The 23358-nt window shown below is 40.4% G+C and overlaps 1 protein-coding gene across 1 annotated transcript in view; it reads left to right on the plus strand.

The window, feature by feature from the left end:
* BMP2K (BMP2 inducible kinase) overlaps positions 1-20948 on the plus strand; it is a 104341-nt gene extending 83393 nt beyond the window's left edge. The window contains exons 15-16 of the mRNA XM_037896740.2: positions 944-1057; positions 17078-20948. Of these exons, the coding sequence (XP_037752668.1) occupies positions 944-1057; positions 17078-18528 (1565 nt within the window). The 3' untranslated portion in view covers positions 18529-20948. The remainder of the gene's footprint in view (positions 1-943; positions 1058-17077) is intronic.
* The last annotated feature ends 2410 nt before the right edge of the window (positions 20949-23358 follow it).

Here is a 23358-nt window from a genome sequence, read left to right on the forward strand (position 1 = left end):
CCTGCCCTCCATCCCTTCTTCCTTTTGAATCAAAAATCGGAGTTTAGCCAGAGGGAGAGGCGCTGTGGGCAATTGAGGATGTGGGCTTTTTATATTCACAGAATGCTCAACTATGACTATCAGTTTGTGTACTGTTGGGTAACTGCTTTGAAATGGTTCCAGGACTCTTGAGCAATAGTGCACCAAGATAGATCTGCTGACAGAATTCCATTATGGGTTACCTTCTTGTCTTATCACTGATGACCCTTGGAACACTAGGCTACAATAAATGAGGAGACTACATTTCCAGTTTTGTGTTGCATTATTCTTGTAATGTTGATTACTGTATGTATCCCGTTCTAAAACACATTGTATGGACCAGAACACTAGAGAATAAAGAGCATACAAAACATAACTATACTTGTTTGGATTTGGTGAAACTCAAAAACTGGTATTGCAATCATTAGTACAATTCCATAATTTAAAAGGGATGCTGGCGGGATTACAAATTTATGTCCTTCATTGTGGTTCTAGCAGAAAATCTTTACCTTTAGGGAAGTTGGTGAATTTTTTTTAAACTGATTTTAGACATAAAAAATTAAAATGTAACACAAGGTGTCTGACTTAGGTCCTTGGATACCATGGTGTTTGTGATGTTAGAACCTAAACGGAACAGAATGAAAATTAGTTTCTCTTACAAGTGCTGCTTGACTATATTGGTTTTTGGTTTTAATACTTTTTCATCATCTGCCACAATTTACTTCGGGGTGGGAGCAGAGAAGTAAAGCAAGAATGAACTCATGCAGATGAAGGCCTTCAAAAATGGGATAGCTGTCAGGGTACAAGGAGAGGATGTTATCCTTCCGAAACAAACACAAATCTATTAAACGTATCATTAATTTGGCATAAGAACTGCCATTTTTATTTTATTTTATTTTTTGTTCTGTTTCATTTATTTTTACAGACAGGCTCGTGGAGAGGAGAGCATCCTCAGATAAGAATGTGGAGCCACATTCTGCTCCACAGAACCATCCTTCTGAAGATCCCTTTGGTTCTGTACCTTTCATTTCTCACCCAGGCAAGTTACATATGTAACATCACTACCTCTTATTTAAATATCTCTCTCTCAAAGGAAGCTTGTTCAGTTATATGACCAAACCAATGCAAATTGGAATCATCAGCCTTGTGGTTGAAGATTGAATAGAGGACAATTTTTCGAACATTATCGTGTATGTCTTGGAGTTTAAATCTAACCTAGCACCCAAATGCATTGATACATTTACATTTCAAAAATTACATATGCATGATATATTGAATTTAATACAACCTGTGTCAGTTTAAAAAAAAAAGTCTCTTGTTAAGGAAATTAGTAATTTAGGTCACACACAAGTATTGCTACTTTCCTTTATTGTTTTCAGCCACCAGCCTTTCTGTCTTTTATTTTTGTTGTTGGCTCCTCTATTTTATTAGAATCTGCAGGTGCAACAGCAGAGGGATAAAGAGCTTAGCTTTATGTCTGGTTACAGTCACACTTATGACACTGAAACTCTGTATAACTTTCTTTATAGAGACAAATTTTCTGACTGTACTGTGAACTCTGGGATCTAAAAACCAAGTTGTGCTCTATCGCTTACTAACTTGCCAGTTATTAAAAATTCGGCAACAAGAACTTCATTGACAATTTTAATGCATGAGGTAGAATAGAATCTAGGGCACTCCTCCGTAACATTACCAAAAGTTTTTGTTACTTTGTACTACGGCGAAGCCAGCAATGAGTAAAATAAGGTGTAACTTAAAGATGCTCAAAGTTGTGGGTATGTTGAGTTAAAAATGCCCTCTTCATGTGATTTTTCTGACAGTCCATATTCACAGAAATGGTTCCTCTAATATGCTCTGATTTCACTTTGTCTTCAGTCTTGTGTACTTTTTTTTTTTGCAGCCACATTCCCTTTTTTTCTTTCACTTTGCATTTCTGTGAATCTCCTTATGTGATCTAACACTTAGGCCCTTTCTGACCATGCATTACCAGGTGTGAACAGAATAATATTTGGCATTCTGTTCTCTACTGTGGTACTCATTAAGAGCTAGGCTGTTAGTTCTGTTCTCATTCTCTATCAACTTTTTCCTTGTCAGGCTGCCTTAAACTGGTTAAAACTGGTTAAACTGCTTAAACTGGTTTTGCTCACATTACTACATTCTCTGAGTTTTCGTCTGTTATATCTGCTCAGCAAGCACTAAATTACCACCTTCAATCACCCTGCTCTAAAGAGTTCTAGCATTTCAGAGGTCTCTTAAGCCTGTCCTAAGTACGGTGTGTTTCCCATAGAACTAGACTCTGCAGGATTTGCATTATGCAGTATCTCCAAAGACTCTTCTTTGCCTTATAGGCAAGGCTGAATTAATGTGAAATAAGGAAAGAAATGGTCCCTTTGAGTGATGGCCATCCAACTTAGTGTCACTGTTTTACTTTCCTGATCTTGATACGCACTCAGCAAGCCAAGGTATCCTGCACTGAGATACTTCTAGGTCTGGAAACTTTTTATAGTCCCTTAACTTCTGACACAACTTTTTGATGCTTTTACTCTGCTACTGCTTCTCAGCCTGCTGTGCCTATAACCTTAAGATAATTACACTGAATTTACTAAATCATATAATGAAAACCCCCCACTTTTTTCCATTTACGTATTTAGGATAATCTTGAGTCCAGGAAATGGAAGAGCTGGGGAGATCTAGAGAGAGAAAATATATACCCTCACTATTGACTCTTTTGCCATTTGTAAAACTTACAAAAAAAAAATATTTACAATCCTGGATCAGTTGAGGCTGAAAAGTAAGAGGAGACTTATAAAAGATCTTCTCTAGCTGTTGATTGTAAAAATTCTTACACTACAGCAGTCTGGGAGGCATGGCCTATGTTGAGGTCTTTTACTGAAAAAACTGCAACAAATGTCAATGTTCTTCTTCAAGTGATGGTCCCTATTGTATTCCACTGCGGATTACACGCTCACACAATGTGTCTGAAGCCAGAGAATTTGAAAGTAGTGTCCACTGATCCGCATGTGCTCCCTGGCTCACCTTGTGCCTCTGACTGAGGGGATAAAGGGCAGGGCAGACTGACCGCCTCTCCAGTTCCTGTCACTGCTGCTTGGTGCGGGTCGGAACCTCTCTGTGTCCATAGCTTCAGCTTCATCCCTTAAAATAAAATTTAGCTTTTTAAATAGTTTTAGTGGTGTTATGTTATCCTGGGGGGACCCTCCCCACTAAACCTCTTGTGGGTACTATAAACACAGCTTTCAAAAATGGCTTTATTAGGTTAATTTCTTCAACAAGGACCACTTGTTGAGATATTGGACATGATAAAGCAAGATCAGTGCTATTTAGCAAATACAGAAGCCTGAAAATACATCCTTTCGTTACAAGGTGACAGTTATTTTTTCCCTAAATTCTTGATAGCATATCTACTGTCCCACAGTCTGTCAAATCTCAAAGCAGTGTATAATGTCTTGTGATGGCTGGCACAATTTGGTACAACATATGAAAGAGTTCTGAATTCTACAAACGAATTGGTCCTTTGTAGGTTAACTTCTGGTAGAGTTTTAGTTTAAAAAAAAAAAAGAACATTCCCATAAATAAATTTCTGCTATTTGGAATGGTACTCAATGATAATGTTATAGATAGATAGTTAACGGCCTTGTACTCTACTCCTTGCATAGGACATTTTGGTCTCAGTCTTTTAAGCGTAACTAAACTGGATGCATACAATTCCCAAGAACTTGAAGACTTTTAAAAAATATATATATATATTTTCAGGCTCCCAAGGGCTGGAATTATTCTCTGAATCGAGTTGTATTTTGTAGCTTTTGGTAAAAAAATTTTAAAAAGTAGAGTTTTCATTTCCTTACTACTGCAAAGCATCTCTAATGAAACTAATTTATATCTTTACCAGAAATATCGTCTAGCTTTCCCTGAAAATTTAATTTTGAACAGGTAAACTATAATGGTAGTGTCCCAGTCATCAGACTGTGGTAATCAAGAATAATGAATGATGCATGATTTTAAATCTGTAGGCATGATTTTAGACCATGGTAACTCATGTGATAAATTTCTCCCCATCATATTTTTACTATAACACACAGATTACTATAGATTTTGATTTGTAAATGTGAGGCACAATTCACTTAAATTTAGGCAGAAGAAATATGGAATATAGTTGAATCAATGAGGCAAATTTGCATAAAACATCTGATTCCCTATATAAATATCAAATAAGACTGCACAGTTCTCCAGCTGCATGCAAAACATACTTATTTTGGTATTTTTGAGTTGCCTGGAAGATGATGCAGCTAATTCATGCCAGTATCTCTGGCTAAATGATCATCTACTAAGCAGTGGTCCACTTCACAGTAACAATATCAGTGAGTTCATGGAGTAATTCACTTTGGGGGGAAACTTTTTTTTTTAAAACCTCGCACTTAATATTGTGGACTTTGACCGAAAAAATAGCATAGCTTATATTGCAGTAGTCTGTCTTTATTAAACTATGGCTGTCAGTTTCCTACTACAGTGGGAATTCATGATCTGTGACAAGTTGATGGTCCAGGACAATACTGATTGCTTTGCTCTTGAAATGACTCAAGTATACTCCTGTCACTCATTTTGTTGTGTGGTCATTTTCAGTCCTTTCCTTTTTGGGGATGAACAGAGATCCTTTGGAGGCTGCATAACTAGGCATCCTTTAATAGTAAATAATGAAGTAGGTTTTCTACTCCTAAAATTAAAATAGATCAGTACATCAGGATCATGCATTATGTAAGTCCACTCATGTTTCATGATACAAGAGGGGTCCCACTAAAAACCATCAAAGACGTCCTAACAAGTGTAAAGTTATTCACAGATGTGTTTTGAAGGGGAAAAAACACATCTAAGAAATACATGTTTTAATTTCCAGTTCTTGTCTTGAAAACAAGAGCAGCAAGCAATATACATCTATTACAGTATTCAGCAGCTGCTGCTCTGCCTGTCGTCAAAGAAATAGTGCAGATTTAGTTGAAATGTCCCAGTAATCCTGGGGCCTGACATGTGGCAAATTGCTGTGAAATGATGGCGGCAGTATGTTACCAATTCAAAGAAAGCGTAAGGCCCTTATGCCCCACTCTTCCACCCCCCTCCCCCAACCCCTAAAATAATGAACCAGCAGAAGGAATGTAATTATTGCAGTTGTTACAAGCCATTCATCCTCTTATAATCGGATGTCTAGAAAAAGAACATCAGAACAGAAAATTTCCTTGAAGATTATTAGGATCTTCTTATATGATTAAAGATGTTCCACCTGCCTTGCATTTGAGTGAAGAACAATTGTCTCCTACAAGATGCAAACCTGATTAGAAGTGTAGCAATCTGAGCAGTACATTGCAAACAGATGTTACTGCATATTTCTTCAGCTTTTATAAATATATATTTGAAAATTTCATTGCAGCAGTTTACAGTTTGAGAAGATTACTTAAAAAAAATGAAATCTTCTGCTATGTTTATTTTAAAGTGCATTCTGACAACATTAAAATGTCATTAAATCAACAAAACTCTTTTTTTCCCCTTTGGGCATTTATTGTGATACATTTACAAATTTTGGTAAATGAAGTATAGTTTGACAGCTTCTACTTTTGGGGTTGAAAATAGTTTTACTGTTATTGATGGAGGAAAATTTCTATAATGTTTAAACTTATGTGAATTATTAACAATACCGGGGCTTTGTATTTGGATATTTATTTTTACTTGTTTAAGGTTGAATGTAGTGCTCATTAATTTAACCAACTGTGACGCTGACCAAAGTCACCAGGAGTGTTGTCGTTGGTTTCAAGTGGGAGTATGCTTATTCCCTAAAAGCATGTTTGAGCTGTGCATAATCATAATGTGTGCAGGTACGTAGTGGAAGCTTCTTCAAGCAATGATGAATCCAGCAAAGTCTAGCACTGTAATATACGCCTAGTATATTCTGGACTTGGGCTTTTTTTCAGCAAAGACTGTTAATCATACTTTTTTTGTGCTGTGACTTTGTACTGTAAACAAATAAGTAGAGTAAGATCCACGCTCTTTTCTAAAATGCAAGGACATATGACCAGTGATGTCCCAACTGTACAATATACATTAGCCATGCATTCGTCACAGAATGGAGAAGAGGGAGAAACATCTGCCATCAGGAACATCTGACATTCACTGTTTTCCTGTTTTGAGGCCCCTTTGAATTCTAGTCATAGAGGCGTTACCAATAGCAAGTTTTTATTACAACTTTTGCTCCCACTTACTGAAGATTTTAATTAGCTTATCCATTATGCCTAGCCCATCTTTTTAAATGTTTTTGTATTTATTCAGGATTTTTTTGGTTTCATTACAAAAATCTAGTAATTCAGTTCTTCTCTCCACATCAGGAAATCAGCAATGTTCCTGCATATTGTTGGGGACATGGGTGGAGGGTGAGGAGAAACAGAGGAGAGAACCCTGGGGGAATTTTGGGTGAGGAGGCGAGGAGAGAACCGTAGGAATTTTGGCTTTTCCTGTTCAGAAGTAACGTACGTTGATTGAAAGACTGCCTTGGGCAATTCATTTTTATTGGTCCACTGGGTCCAAATAATACGTTTCAACATGATCAAGAATGTATTCAGTATGTAAGGGAATTCCTTGAGGTGATCTCCAAATCAATGGTTGCTTAAAAAGGATTTTCTCTTGGACATGTTTCATTGTGTATTTTTGGTGTATATAAAAAGTAAAGAAAACTCTTATTTCTGCAGAAACTGATGTAACCTTCTGATGAGCTTTCTCTTCCGTTTACCCCCAAAAGGGCCTGATTCTCCCCTTTCTTAAACTGGTTTAAATCTGGAGTAATTCCACTGAAGTCAATGGAGACCCCATTGTAAAACCAGTGTAAGTGAGAGGAAAACCAGGCTTACTATCTCTATAACTATATTATCTCAGCATATGATTTAGAAGTTGCAGAAGTTTAATACATCCATAATATATCAGATTTTCCTCAGCAAAGCTGAGGAAAATCATACAAAGCAAAATGTGAATCTCTTCAATGAAATTGGGGGGGGGGAAAGAGCGTTCCTGGGTTTGCTTTTGTATGATTCTAATAAGTATTTGACAGTTTCAGTAGGGACTATGTCAGGAAATTAATCTCAAGTTTTGAATAAAACACTGTGCTTCTTCCTCTAGGAAATAGTTTTTCACAGTTTTACCTGCAGATAACAAAAAAGAAATCGAGATTTGCTATTAATAGAAGTGGAATGACTTTTGGCCTCTTATTGCTGAGTCATTAAACAAATATTCCAAATTAACCCCCATAAACTGGCATTGGTTGTATGCACTTACAAGTACCCTGGAGAGGGTGCAGGGAGGCAACTTATTTCTAGATCTAAACAAAAATCACCTGTGTATACAAACAAGGAAAACCTACTTCTGTGGCTTGTAAACAAAGTATGAGAAATAAGCAGTTTAGGGCAGAAGTGTTACTTAAATGAAAGTTGGAAGTTATTCTAAGTCTAATAGTAACCAGAGGTAATTTTTTAATTGATAATAGTCACATCTAGATAAGGAGCAAGGACAACCCAATCCTAAATCTATGAAATAATTAACTGTCCTGGGGGAAAATATTTTGTAAATCTGATTATTCTAAAATTCCAGATGGAGTGGGTAATATTGAGGGTGGTTTTGATAGGGATGAGAATTAACAGAACGTATCTCTCACCCGCACTTCTTTGCAAGCTATGTCTTGTAACCTTCAGATTTACATCCAAGACACCCAAACTTGATCTCACTGTTAGTTACTGTCAATAAATGGTAACAGAACGCTGACACAGAGCTGTGGTTAGAAAAGATCTTGCAAGTTTAAAGAAACAAATCCCCCACATAGTTTCTTGTTCTCTATTCTTGGGTTGTCTCCTATATTTAGGGGTTTTTTGGTCACCGATTTTAAACTGCAGTGGTTCACATTAGACCATGGCAGAGAGAGAACTAAGAATGAGTCGGCATGGCTGCTGCTTCGTTAAAATCTTTTTATATGAGAGGTGGAAAGGGGAACAAGGGATGAACAAGGGTCTTTCAAGTGCACTTCTGTGTGAAAGCTCTTTGAGTTGTAGTACAAGCTCAGGAGACAGAGCTTTGATTCTAATCCCCACACTTACACGGTTGTGGTTTCAGAGTTTAAGTGGGCAGTCCTGTATAGTATGTAGGGTAGGAACCATCAAACTAGAAAATGACTTGGCAGTCATCAGAAAATGAAAATCCTGCAACTGTCTTCAAAGTAAGCCTGTAACCACAGAAATAATATATTTTGAATTATTTTTCTACTGGGTGAGTTGTAAGTAGTGTGGATACCACTTGTTCAGAAACTGTGCTGCTCTTTTTTTCAACCCCATAGCAACAGATATGATGCTTTTGTAACTGCATTGCAGTCACGAGCCGAAGTAGTAGGAAGTTCAAGTTTAAAGGACGTTATTTCTGTGCATGATATGCTCTGGGGAGTGCAGTTACTCTGTTCTGTACTTTGAAACAATGTACAAAAATGGGTATCGAGAGTGAGTTTCTGTTTAGACATTTAAGTGGCCTAATTTTCAACAATACTGCGTGCTCAGTAGCTCCCACAGAAGTCGTGGGAGCTCATCAGTGCTCAGCACTTTCAAGAACCAAGCCACTTGTTTAGGTACCTGCATATGGATTTAGGACTTTAAAGTTAGGTTCATGTTCTCGAAAACCTTGGATAGGGGATGGTCCAGTTGGTTAAAACTGCTATACTTTCTACTATATACAAGTAAGGGACACAATGAAAAACTATGGACTCTTAGAAATGTATAGGTCATTATTATTTTTGTGTGATCTACCTACTTCAGTGCTGATATAGCATAATCCAGGGGTCTCAAACACACAGCCCATGGAGTTATTTGCTGCAGCCCGCCGAGCTCCCCGCGCCCCCGCTCCCAAGTTATTTCCTGCGTCCGCCAAGCTCCCCTCCCCCCCAGCATGCCATGTCCCCGCTCCTCTGCCTACCTCCAGGCTTAGCGCTTTCCGGGGAGGGGGGAGGGAGGAGCAGGGACCCGTGCACTCAGGGGAGGAGGCGGAGAAGAGGCGGGGATTTGGGGAAGGGGTTGGAATAGGGGCAGGGAGGGGGCGGAGTTGGGGTGGGGACTTTGGGGAAGAGGTTGGAATGGGGGCAGAGAAGGGGTGGGAAGAGGCGAGGCAGGGGCGGGGCCTCATGGAAGGGGTGGGGGCGGGGCTGGAGCAGCGGGGGGAGGGGTGTCAGTGATGCGGCCCTCAGGTCAATGTACTAGTCCTCACGTGGCCCTCGTGGTGATTTGTGTTTGAGATCCCTGGCTTAATCTTTATTCTGAAATAGCCTCTCATATGTATATGATCTCTGTTCAATCGATTGATAGGTGGGAACAGTAAAAGACTTCAATCCTAATTCATCAGACACTTAGAATAAATAAGAAAGCACTCAAATAACACTAGTCCTAGCAATTTATTCTTCCTGTTCCATGCTCTGCCCCGATCCTTATTGCATCTCTGTGCAGATCTTTAGATCTATTTCTTCAGTGTTACGATTAGTGACATATGGATGCTAACAATGTCTAAGGACTCCATCGAACAATCTCAGACAAACACAACCCCTTTATCGACCTGATCGTGGAAACATGCCTGTGAGTACTGCTACTCATGTGACTAGTCCCATCAGCCTCAATAGGACTGCCTGTTCCTATGCCATTACAAGGAATGGAGGCACCAAAGCTGATTGGCAATGGAACAGTTAGTCATATACTGACTGTTTGCAGAGTGCTCTAAATATGAAAACTAAATATTATTTTATGTCAGCTATTAAGCTGTTCCCCAAATCTCTCAAAGCTCTCTTGGCTTTATTGCGGCTGAAAGAAAAACATCAATAAAGGCTATGGTGATAGTAAGAGGTGCTCGGGTGATCAGACCCAATAACAGCAAATGTTCATCCCAGTAAACAAACAAAAAACCCACCTAACCACTTCATGTATAATTAAAATAAGACCTCTTTGCAGTAGACATAGCAAGCAAGCTCAAATTAAAAAATTATTTCCCAACTGATTTCTTCTCCCGTTCCTCCATTCTCAAGCCCCTTCCTCTACAGGAGTTATTATCCATATATTGGAAAACTAGGCTTTCGGATGTTCATGTAGGTCAACAAAAGTGAAGTTGACCTAGTGTGCTAGGACTCTTAAACTGTATAGATCAGATTCAGCACACTGATTATAACGTGCACAGGCTCAAGCCTCAAGTCTTTTATTACACGTGTTCTGTCATGGCAACGTTTCCCATTTAAAAAGTAAACACGCACCATTATATGGGTTAAATCTTGCCGCAGTACAGTAACTCCTCACTTAACGTTGTAGTTCTGTTCCTGAAAAATGCTACGTTAAATCAAACGATGTTAAGCAAATCCAGTTTCCCCATAAGAATTAATGTAAGGGGCGGGGGGGGGGGGGTGGTGTTAGGTCAGCAAGTTGAGACAGCTGCTGCTGCCAGCAAGCTCCCTCCGTCCTGCTCTGTGGAGATGGGGTAAAGGAGTGAGGGGGACACCCTGACATTAGCACCTCTCTTCTCCCTCTCCTCCCCTCTGCACAGCAAGCAGCAGGCTCCCAGGAGCAGCACATGGCAGTGGGGGGAGGGACAGCTGAACTGCCCCGCAACTGATAGCCTGTTCGGCGGCTACCGCACAGGGAACTTAGGGGAGTGGGGATAAATAGGGGGGCTGTCGGTCCACCCTGGTTCCAAGCCCCGACCAGCTAGCTCCTACGGGCTGCTCTTTCTGCAAGCCGTGGACAAAACAGACGGCTGCCAAACAATGTTATAAGGCAACATTACGCAACTTTAAACGAGCATGTTCTCTAATTGATCAGCAACGTAGGATGACTTTAAGTGAGGAGTCACTGTGTATGCTCCAAGGGGTCAAACACAGCCCTCACAGTTTCTCTTTGTCTTGCTAATGCAGTTTGGGGATGGTTCGTCTCCTAGTATCATCAGGGTGAGAGGATGAATATGAGACTAAAGACTAATATGTGATATTTAGATATTTTAAGTGTACCAAATTTTCAGTTCATCAGACAGAAATTGAACCATTTACCGGTTACAAGTGTTCAACTCTCTTCATACAGAAATAGGTGTGTAGGTATATACAAAAAAGCGGCGTATACACTTACATTGGTACTAATATTTTAAAAACAAGTTTGTCTTTCTGAACCTAATGTTGCTAATGTCTACCCTAAATCAGATAGATTTAGGTTATTTTCATTTTGCAAACTAATCACATTCATGTTAACAATTACAGTGTCTCAACAAATATTGGAAATGTCAGGATTTGGAAGACATGGGGTTATCAAGTCCAACATGAAGGCTATACCTTTGGGAAATCTAAAGTATCCAGTCAAATAATCCAGATTTTAATTTAACAGTAAACCAAATGTGTACTATTTAAACTAAGAACAGATAAGACGCAATTTAACACCAGAAGCAAACAAACAGTCCAAAGCTATAATCACCTGATGTTTCTGGTCATTTTGTTCTTAAATCCATATAAAAAACGTACATTACTTCTAAATTCTTATTATGACTCTGGGCATGTTTTAGAGGTGAAAAAATGGTTACCAAAAACTATTGTTATACTTTTTTTCATAGAATACAACAAGATAGTCCAGTAAGCTTCTACTTCCTGCCAGAAATAGACCATTAACCATCAAAAGATAATATTGACCTTGCTTGGAGTGATAAAGTTGCATACTCCTTGAGTGGCAAAGGAATAAATCATAAGCCAACAGCAGAAGCTTTACCAGTTAGAAACCAATGAGTAGAGTGACAAACTTTTTACTCAGACTAACCAATTCATCCTTTAAGAAAAGAACAAAAAAACCATGAAAACTTGCCCTGTACTGTGAACAATCTTCAGTTGCTTATATTCCAGGAGTGCTGATTTTTTTATGAAGAGAGGGCCCAATACTTTAGTCCTTACTCAAGCACAACTGTCATTAAAGTATATGTAAATTTTGCTTAGCTGAGGACTTTCCAGGTCAAGTGGGGTACTACAGAGGTTGTTAGTTGCTTTAACAGTACATAGCTGTTCTACCTATAATTTACGTTGGGTGTTGACCGTGATGTAATGATTTATTCATTTATTTTTATGCATTAATGACTGTTGCATATGGGTATATTACTGAATCGTACTGTTTTAAACTGCCCCCAGTGGACAGTACAAATAGCTCCCCCCAGCACAACCCATTTCAATTGACCATAAATCAACTAGTAATTATCAGTTAGTCGAGCAAATGCTTGATCAAAAATATGTTTTGTTCCATGCTCTGAAGGTCGATAAAAGTGATCTCTTGTGATACGCCCAGAAGAAGTGGCTTCCATGCTAGGGGACTCTCCTGAAATTAACCAGCCTCAACTCCCTACACGAAAACACCATCGCACGGTCAGCAAAAGAGCTTCAACTGAGATGACGAGGCATAGGAAGGGGATGCTGTTCAAGTTTTACAGGACCCAAACCACATATGGCCTTATCAATTAAAAACTGAACTGGGAAGCAGTCCATGGAGCATAGATGTAATGTGATTGGGCCAATGTTATTGCAATTGGAAAGAAGTGCTTAAATGTGTAGCTGGTTTCCCTCATCCACAAAACTACAGATTTCTACTGACAAAAGTGTTTATTCTGTTCAGTATTTTGTATACCTCTCATTCACTTTATGAACAGCCTTTGGAACACACAACTAAATGTTCTCTTGTCAGATGCAGTGACAAGAAGCAGAGATTTTGTCCTGTGTGTCTTTGAAGGAGGAGCAAGGGGATATACGGTAGAGTACACGTTGCTGCTTCTGGGAGCAGACATATAACTATACGGCCCTTGCTACTGGCTAGTGCCTACTGCTGACCATGCTCATCTCAACACTGTTAAACTCAGATCCAAAATCGTGCCCTTGACACTCCCAAAACTGAAGAGCTGCATCAGATCTTTTGCCTTTAAGCTGTTTTTCCCCTACTATGCTACAGTTGTATTTGTAAAAACAGTGCCTAGGGCTGGGGATTACAAATTTGTCCCATCTCTGAAATAGGTGACTGTATGTCAGTTGTAAGAAGTCTTTTTATACATTCAAAATATATTTCAATTTAAAAATAAACATGCCTTTTAAAGTCTTTTATATTAAATTTTAAAATGTGTTAAATGCTGTAAGAATGGAGTTACATGTGGGGGGAGTGTAGATGAGAGAAAAGAGGTAATTGGCCCTTCCATATTTTAAACTCTTCTGCCGACGAGTAATTTTGTTTCCATGCCACCCATCCCTCTCCCTTCCTACTGATTATGAAGCACTTCAGTGTAGCAGTGCTCTGTGGGTAGGTGTTAGCAGTTGCTTTTTTTACTATCTGGAGTGGAATACAGTAGTGGCTTACTTCCCTTTATTACTCACGTTAGAAGAGACACTCATCCCCTCCTCCTTGCCCGTCAGTTTAATCAATGTAACCATCCCCCTCTTTCCAAATCCTTCCATTGGCTGCCTACCCACTATTGCATCCAACTTAAGCTTCTCATCAACTACCTTCAAAGCTCGCTGTAATTCTGGTCCTCCCTACTAATCTTTCCTTGTCAAGCTTTTCATTGCCCCTCATCCCTTCTACTCCACCCATGCTCTTACCTTTGTCCACTCATTTGTTAGCTTTTTGCACAAGCCTCTCTGTGCGGTCTTCCATGTGACCTCTATGCTACATAGGAGCTCTCTGAACTCACCTGCAAAGACTTGACCCCATCCACATTTAAGTCCCTCTGAAAGACACATTTGTGTGATGCTGCATATAATGATTCTAGTTCAGGGGGTCTCAACCTTTTTCTTTCTAAGCCACCTCTCCCAACAGGCTATAAAACTCCACAGCCCACCTGTGCCACAACGACTGTTGTTATGCACACAAAAGCCAAGGCCAGCATTAGGGAGTAGCAATCAGGGCAGTTGCCCTGGGCCCCTCGCCGCGGGGGGATGTGCAAAGCTAAGTTGCTCAGGCTTCGGCTTCAGCCCCATGCGATGGGGCTTTGTCTTTCTGACCTGGGCCCCAGCGAGTCTAAGGCCAGTCCTGCTTGGTGGACCCCCTAAAATCAGCTCCCGGGCCCCAGGCCCCTGGTTGAGAAACACTGCTCTAGTTAACTTGTATATAAACTGCCTATTGTTCCCTTTCCTCAGTCTCAATTTGCTTGTCTGTCCTTAGATTTGAGGTCTTAGATCAGGGACTATCCCGTTTCAGTGTTTGGAAAGCACCCGACTCATACTAGGCATTGCTGTAAGTAATTAATAAAGCCAAAAGTAAAGGCCAGTACAAGAGCTTTGCTTTATATTTTCCCCTGTAGGACAGCAAAACCCAGTAGTAAAACAGCTGCTGCTAGGAGATATTCAGTCCTTTTTTGTAGTTAAAAAGTGGGACTCATTAAAGACAATCAGTGGTGTGCTTCAGTAAGAGTGAAGATCTGAGAAGTCAGGAAGTATAGCATTTTCAGTAAATAAATTGATTTACTTTGGTGTGATACTATAAACATGAGACCCGTATTCATTAAGCAATCTTCTGTGGGTGAAATGAAATGTATCTACAAAGGTATAAATATTCTCCATACTGTGTGTGTGAGTAAACTTTTCTGATGTCCTTTAAGATGAAAGGTGCTGTATAAGACACCTGTAAGATATTAAAATATTAGTATAATTGAACTCTGAATTTTACAAAGGTCTCAAGGGACACGTGATACCTATGTAAAATCAGAGCTTCAGGTGACCCGGGTTCCCTCAGTTATAGGCTGGCTGAGTCCGCAGAAAGGGGTGCTGAAGCTCCACAAGGCTGAAGCTAAACTCCAGTGGCACTCGTAATTTCTGCAACAGGGGAGCTCTGAAGTTCTGCTGGAGCAAATCTAACCCCCTGGAGGAGTAGGGCTCTGCTTGATCCCTGCAGGTGATTAAGAGCTCTGCATGGTTAACTACACTCAGTAGCACATCAGAATAATAACAGATAACTTGAGTTTGAATATCTAGCTCTTGTATAGCACATTTCTTCCATAGATCTCAAAGGCCTTTACAAAATACTGACCACCTGATCAATATCATTCCCATTTTACAGATGGTGAAACTGAGGCAGAGAGGTAAAGTGACTTTCCCAAGGCCACCCAGCAGGCCAGTGACAGAACCAGGAATAGAACCCAGCTCTCTTATATTACAGTCTGGTGCTTCATCCACTACGCAACTCTGCCTCACCCATAAAACTGGGGTTGCAGTGTAGAAAAAATCATTTAATGAAAGAGGTCATTTTGTGCTATTCAGATGGACCCTAAATAAAGATGAGCTGCCTTTTCTATTTTCCCTGCCCCCCCCTTTTGTTTACAAGCTCTATAGACACTATTTTGGCCTCATAATTAACAAAAGTATTCCAAGTAATTAGACTTGAGACTCTACTACCTCAAGTACCTTATTCTGGAGTGGGGAGAATATTCTCTGTTCTGTATCTGCAAACCTACAATCCTGTACCACTGAAACAGGACCCATCATCTCTGTTCCTTAGAGATTGAAGAAAGATCCTTTAACGTATCCCCTTTATGCTATTTCAGAAGACTTGATTTTGTATTTGTAGTTTTAGTCTTTCTAGTGCATCAGTGTTTTACGAAGAAAATGAACAGCCTGTAGGCAGTGTAAGACCCTGATTCAGCAAGGCACTTAAGCATGTGCTTAACATTAATTATGGACTTAAGTGCTTTGCTGAACCAGGGCCAAAGTATTGTTGTAGGTGAGAAATTAGAACATAGTTTTTAAAATGTGCTCCTAGGGAGGAGGGAAGAGACGTGACCTTTTAAAATAAAGCAACAGACCGGTGTTTCATAACAGTTACGTCCTTTTATAGATATAAGTGGTACTGCTCAAACATCTGTTTTTGCTGGCTTTTTCATAGGGAATTTGCATACGCTTATACATATGCTGATCCAGAGACACCGCCAGGTTGGCACATTCACCAATAGTTCACCCTGCACGTGGTGCTGTATAAAAAATACTTCTGGGACCGTATTGCAGCCATGTGGCTTGCTGGTGTGCTGAATTCCCCCACCTCCTCTTCATCTGTGTATTTCTTCACACACAGCCTTCTTACTCGGACTATGTGCAGGAAAAAGTGAATTTCACCCTTTGAGAGCTCATGCAACAACACTAATCAGCACGATTATTACTACCATTATATTGTTCTATGATACACTCTCCATTCTTTGCACTGTATTTTTTTGCAATTTGGTTTCACAGTCAGAGCATAGCTAAGTTGTCCGCTGATGTACGATGCTGCGGTAGTGTATCAATATAAAAAAATCAATATTGCTATCCAGACCGGTACCTATGCAGTTGTACAGTGCACACAGCCAAGTAAGGTAGTGTCCACATTTGTCTTCCAAAAATAAAGAAGCATCTTCAAATTCAAATGCTGTCATACAACTGTATTGCTCTCTGATTTGTGATTGGTAGTTTGTTACATGGTGTACAGAAACTGCACAAATTAGATTCAGTGTGACTAGCTCACACTGGTAGATTTTTTTCCCCCCATTAATTGAGCTATAAGATTTTTCAGACTAGTTTTTCAAAAGATCAGGACCCCACCGGCTCCCACTTAGGCATCTTAAAGAAATGGAAAGATTTTCAAAGCGCTCAGCACCCAGCAGTTCCCATCATTTTCAGTAGGAGCTGCATTGTGCACACCTGAACAGCTGGCCCTACTTGTTTATATTATCTTTTGAAGATTGATACCAAGAGCTGTCAAAGGAGAGAAAATGTTGTTCTCACAGGCCAGGTGTATTAGAAGTAACCGAAGGGCACAAAGGTCTGACAGTTTACCTCTTTCATTAACATCAGATCAAAAGTTGACACTCTATATGGACCTTCAATCTCTTTTATGTGAATAACTGCAAAAGAGGCACATCTGAATGAACCTGCACCCTTCTACATGTCTATGTGGTATATGTGAAATAAGAGCTGTTGGTTGTAAAAATGAATGTAAAGTTATGTTTTATATTTTCTTTGGCCCTGCAGGTTCTCCGGGAAAGGCAATTGACAATTCAGCCAGCAGTCAAGAAAATAATTTAGGGAGCCCAAACAAGGCTGAAAAATCAAGTCAAGCCTCTCGAGAGCACCATTCAGGAAGAAAAACAGCAGGGGGACAAGTGCAGAAAGGAAGCGATGAGTCAGAGAGTGACTTTGAATCTGATCCTCCTTCTCCCAAGAGCAGTGAGGAAGATGAAGAGCAGGAGGATGAAGATGTCTTACAGGGGGAGCATGGAGACTTTAATGATGACAATGATACAGAACCTGAGAACTTAGGCCATCGGCCTCTCCTTATGGACTCTGAAGATGAGGCGGAGGAAGAGGAGGAAGAAAAGCAGAGTTCTGATTCCGATTCCGATCACACCAAGGGAAAGCCCATGGAAGGGATCCCTTGCGGTAGATACAGAGAGGTGGGTGGCAGTCGTGAAGACAAAGAACCTAATGTAGCACTCTCTTCCTTGCCTGAGTTACCAAGTACTGTGGCCAAGGTGAGCGCTGGCCAAGAATTTGATGTCTTTGGGGCTGTCCCCTTCTTTGCTCTTCAGACTCAGCAACCTCAGCCCAGAGAAGAGAGTGACACAGATTTCTCTCCTCAGCCTGCTTTTCTCAGCCTGAGGCAAGAGCAGGATGACTTTGATGTCTTCACCAAAGCCCCATTCAGCAAGAAGGTGGCCCAGCCAGATGGCCTGGTTGTAGGAGCTGAGACCCAAACCTCCCCTACTTCTCCCCGAAGTGTGGATATTTTTGGCTGCACCCCTTTCCAGCCTCTTCCCACCCCAAAGAGCAGTGAAAGCAGAGAGGACCTCTTTGGGCTTGTCCCCTTTGAGGAGATTACAGGGAGCCAGCAGCAACAGAAGGTGAAGCAGCAGCGGAACCTGCAGAAACTCTCCTCCCGGCAAAGACGCATGAAACAGGAGGTGCCCAAAAGCAATGGGAAGCGCCACCATGGCACCCCGACCAGCACCAAGAAGGCTTTGAAACCCAGCTACCGCACCCCAGAGAGAGCCCGCAGGCACAAAAAAACTGGCCGCAGGGACTCCCAAAGCAGCAACGAATTCCTAACCATCTCAGACTCCAAGGAAAACATAAGTGTTGCATTGACTGACAGCAAAGATCGAGGCAACCCTTTGCAAGCGGACGAGAATCTGCTGGACCCCTTTGGAGCCAAACCTTTCCACCCACCAGACTTGATGCGGAACCCACAACATCAAGGACTGGGTGACAACCGTGGGGACCATAATATAGTAGTGCCTGGTAGACCTAGACAGAGCTCCCTACATGGGGCCGTTCACAGTGGTGATGGGCTAAAAACAGATGACTTCGGTGCAGTGCCCTTCACAGAACTGGTTGTGCAGAGTGTAACACCACAGCAGGCCCAGCAGCAACAGGCATTAGAGTTAGATCCATTTGGGGCAGCTCCATTTCCTTCCAAACAGTAAAGGCTTCCACCAGATTATTTCTCGTTCTCCGCACTATTTAACTTTGTTTTTAAATAGTGTAATAATCCATCTGGTTGAATTGACAGGAAACTGATTTTTCGTACAGTTTATTCAGCCTCGGTACTGCATGCCCAGCTCTCCCCAAAAATTTAAAATCATTTGTTTTTGTATCATATAAAACACCCAGAAAAAGGAGGAAGCATTTCAATAGGACAGCACATTTCCAGAGGAATCAGACGTGAGCTCTTATTTCAGCCACTGACTTTGTAGCCATGAAATATACTGTTCTGCACTTTTGCATGGCCTTTCCACTCATAGGCAGTGCCAGGGGAAAAACCAGGGAAGAAGGTCTGTCATGATGCATCCAGTAAGTCTGATGGAATGGAATCCTTCCATGATACAAACCTTTGACTGTCTCTGAGACCTGAGATAATACGTATCTGCTGGTATCCAGGATTTGCTGGAAATTCTTCAGTCTCCACCTTCTAAATGAAAGCTCTTTTCTAATCCTAACCAAGACACCTACTCAAAGGATTGTGTGTCTCAAGATTGTGGAGTGTGGTGGTGGCTTGAGAACTGGTGCACAAGTAGAGGTGAAAGGCAATTTTTGTGTGCCTGAGTATAAATGTTTTTACAGTAAGTGCCATTAATGTAAAATAGCAAAATGAAAGTCTCGAGTTAAAACTAAAGATATAGAGAATATATTGGTTTGCTAGATAAAATCCTGGGTAACAAAGTAGCAGGGATACAGCCAGCGTTTGCAGCACTTTGAAGACTACACAGTACACTTGACAAGAGGGGTTGATTTACCTGGGTGCCATGTCTAGCACAGCAGGAGTATATCAGATCATCAGTACAATGGGCAGCAAGTGCAAACACGTAAAGATTACAGAGTGGCTTTATTCAATTATTAATTAGGGTGTGCATCTGAAAATACCACTACTTTCTCTTGGATTTTTATTCCAAACAAAATCTGTGTATACCTTAGAAACTGTTTTTAAACAACAACTATGAAATTGTCGCATAATATTCTTTTCAGTTCTGACAACTCTGCTATTGTACTTAGTCTGTTTTATAAGAGTTTCTGCTAAATGCACTGAGCTATGAAGAAGCTATACCGTGAAACCACAGAGTTTCAGAAGAGAAGCAGTAAGCAGCAGGTAGCTTGTAGATGCTGATTACTATTCTGTCAGTAAACTGCATTTCACACCACAAGGCCTTACAGACAGGACCCACTTCCTGCTACAAAGTACCTCTAAGCCAATAGGTGCACATGAGATTGCTAAAAACGTATACTACACAGTATATCATGATGGGCTGGTGATGCTAATCCACTTGGTGAATACATGATTTAGCTGTTCTGTTACAAAAGAATTTACTAGCTATATATGGGCCTGAATCTCCACTGTCTTGTGCCTTGTGTCTAGTCACTTACACCTATTGCAAAGTGAACAGAAATCAGAATGGTGGTATTTGACACCCATTTCACACTAATTTTTCACAGGTGTAAATGACTAGACACAAGATGGAAGGCATCGGGTCTTCTGTGTTTATTTCAACATGGTATATCTTGCTCTGAATATTGACATTTTGCACAAAAAGCCCATTTTAAATTATTTGAGACAAATCAATGGATGAATGTATATACAGATGCAGTGAGTGTTCCCTTCCTACCCACCTGTCCACGCCCCCCCCCCCCCCCACACACACATACACATTGTGGATTAGCTAAACATCTAGATTAACACATTTCTTCTGAAAGTCTTGTTAATAAGACAAATACAGTTAGGTGCAGACTTCTCCATAGATTTTTTCCAGAGGAGTCTGGCTCTTTTCACGCACAAAAAGAAAAAGGGGACTTCTCAAAACAAATGGCTGCTCTCCTTTGATAGCTTTATTCCATTTTAATTGACTGCTTTTTTGGATTGACTAGAAACCATCTGTAGCTAAAGTATTCATGTCTCTGGTCTTAGGCATGAGAAATAAGAGCTGCATACATGGGTCTTTATCTCTTCCTCTCTTTTTCCTTTATTCTGACAAAACAGATGAAATTCAAATACAAAGTCTTGCTGAGTTAGGGGTGTCCTCGTGCTAAAATGTTTAGCTTTGGGAAAGACAGTTAAAAATGGGTAACCTCTATCTATCTGCATCTGAATATTCCAGCTCTTTTAGGCTCTATCCCTGTTATTCTTTCCTATTCTTGTGCCAGGAAGCAAATGTCGAGCTTGCGTTTTTTTTCTGGCTCTCAGATTAACACTGATTTACAAAAAACCCACCAAACTGCTTTTATTGAAATTTTACGCACCTACCTAATTAGTTCTTGGAAGATGTTAATTCCAAAAGTGAACAGATGATCAGATTACTCATGGGGGTAAATCGTGTAATGTGGACTCAGAAATTATAGTAAATCATGTCTAGAACACTCTGGTCATTGCTTTCATTTGTGTAGAATGATCTTAACTACCTGCAAAACATTTGTCTTAAATTGGAAAATTCATTTTTTAGTCTTAGATCTATCTCACACACAGGAATTATACCTCTGAATTTAACAGTCTGCACAAAGGGATTCTTGACTCTGCTCTTTGAAGTGAAAGGGAGTTTGCCTTTGACTTCAATGGGGGGAACATTGGGCCCCAAAAAAGGTTATGTACTAAGATAACTCTTTCCTGGATTTTCAGTTAAAATGAGCATAGAAGGCAGATCATTGTCATCCCAATTGGATTTCTTTTCTAAGACTTTTATCCTGAAACATGTTTAAGTTGGAGAATGTTTTAAATGTTTTCGTCTTTCTTTTCTCGCAGCAGAAGGAAGGTATATGTTAGATTAAATGAGACTCAGTAATGAAGTCTCATTTAAGGGAAACAAAAATACTGTAAAACCAAGTAATTCCAAAATTCTCTGGCCTTTCATTATTATGGCCTTTCCTTCCTAATGGCTTAATATACCTTGATTTATGTACTCTATTTATTTAGCAGATCCTTTTCAGAAATGACTTATTTTTAAAATGTTTCTGTAGTGACAATGATTTTTGGGAGGCGGTGGTAAAGAGAGACAATATTTGCATGCCTTACAAACCTGGCTTTGCCTGGTTGGCTGTGCAGTAGACTTGGCCTGTGGAGATATTGACCTTGAGTTTAATTTCCATTAAGATCTGTTAATGGAACCAAAGTAACTGGTGTCACTGGGGAAAACAGTATACCTTTGCCTGTACTGTGTGTGTGTGTATGCATGTATATATTTTAAAAAGGATTATTATATCATGACCAAATACTGGAAAAAACATACTATGATAAGTACCACGATGCTGTATAAGACAACGATAGAAAGGTAGGGAATTGTCACTTTTTTTTTGGTTACCCAGCAGGGAATATCGTTTTAGGGTTTGATCCTTCCCTCTAGAACAGTGATCGGCAATCTTTGGCCTGCGGCCCTCCAGGGTGAGCCCCCTGGCGGCCCGTGCCAGTTTGTTTACCTGCTGCGTCCGCAGGTTTGGCCGATTGCAGCTCCCACTGGCCGCGGTTCGCTGTGCCCGGCCAACGGGGGCCACGAGATGTGCTGGCCGCCGCGTCCCACAGCCCCCATTGGCCTGGAGCGGCGAACTGCGGCCAGTGGGAGCTGTGATCAGCCGAACCTGCGGACGCGGCAGGTAAACAAACTGGCCCGGGCTGCCAGGGGGCTTACCCTGGCGGGCTGCTGGCCAAAGATTGCCGATCCCTGCTCTAGAATATAAAAGGCAGCAGGGGAGATCTTCACAAATCAACTACTTTCAAACTGCAGTAGATCCCAGCACATTAGGGAACGTAGTGCCATGATAGCAGTCCACACAGTCCATCAGTGGATAGCACGCTAGCATGATGTAGATTTACACCCCAGCTGGCAATGCACTAGCTGTTCGTCTTAACAAGCGTTGAGTGGATTTTCTAAGATTGCACATCTTGTCAGAAGGTACTAATAAGCCCTTCATGGCTAAGGGCAAGAGTCACTGAAAATAAGTCTAGCTTCTCTGCAGACCCCAAAGCATCAGATTTGGGAGATCAGCATTGCTTTTTACTAGCTTGCACAATACAAGAGCTGGACGTAGTTTAGTGTGTCCCACGCTTACGGAAATACCTTTTAACATGTTCCAGCTAGTCAGATGAGATACCCACTGTGAAAATAAATGGATACTTTGACTACTGTGAGAATAACAAATAGAGTTTATCTGGAGATTTTTATACTATACGGTGTATTTTTATATATATAAATATACACATGCACTCACACATTACATATCTCTTGGAGTTAATGTGACTTTTTTTTTTTTTTTTTTAAGTATCATTGCAACCACAATCATTTTCATGTGACTGGAAAAGAGAATATGAACAAAAGCCATTAAAAATGCCAGGGAGACATAAGAAAAACGCCAGGGGGTGGGTGCCCCGTTATTTTTCTATAGTACTTCTTTCAAAAGGAAAATCAAATAATTGTGTATGTACCAAGTTTGTTTGTGTGACTAGGGCGTCCTCTAATAGTAAACAGCATACAAGCTATTTTTAAATTGCTGGCGTACAGCTTTAAGTGCACTTTCCTGAATTACACTTCCATTTCTTGTTAGACTTGAAGTTTCTAAAGCTTTTTTGTGTACCACTAAACAGAGAACTTTAATTTTTCTGTGAAATTGATGTACATCATAAAATACTTGCGATTGTTATTAAAAAAATAATCAAATGTGATAGTGATTTTGCAGACCTCCTTAAACAACTAATTGTGTAATATCATATTCCTGATGAGCTGCCGTTAACGTTCTCCATTTAATCACTAATTGAGTTTTACGGCATTTTACCTTTTCAC

This window comes from Chelonia mydas, chromosome 4, assembly GCF_015237465.2.
Source record: "Chelonia mydas isolate rCheMyd1 chromosome 4, rCheMyd1.pri.v2, whole genome shotgun sequence".
NCBI lineage: Eukaryota > Metazoa > Chordata > Testudines > Cheloniidae > Chelonia > Chelonia mydas.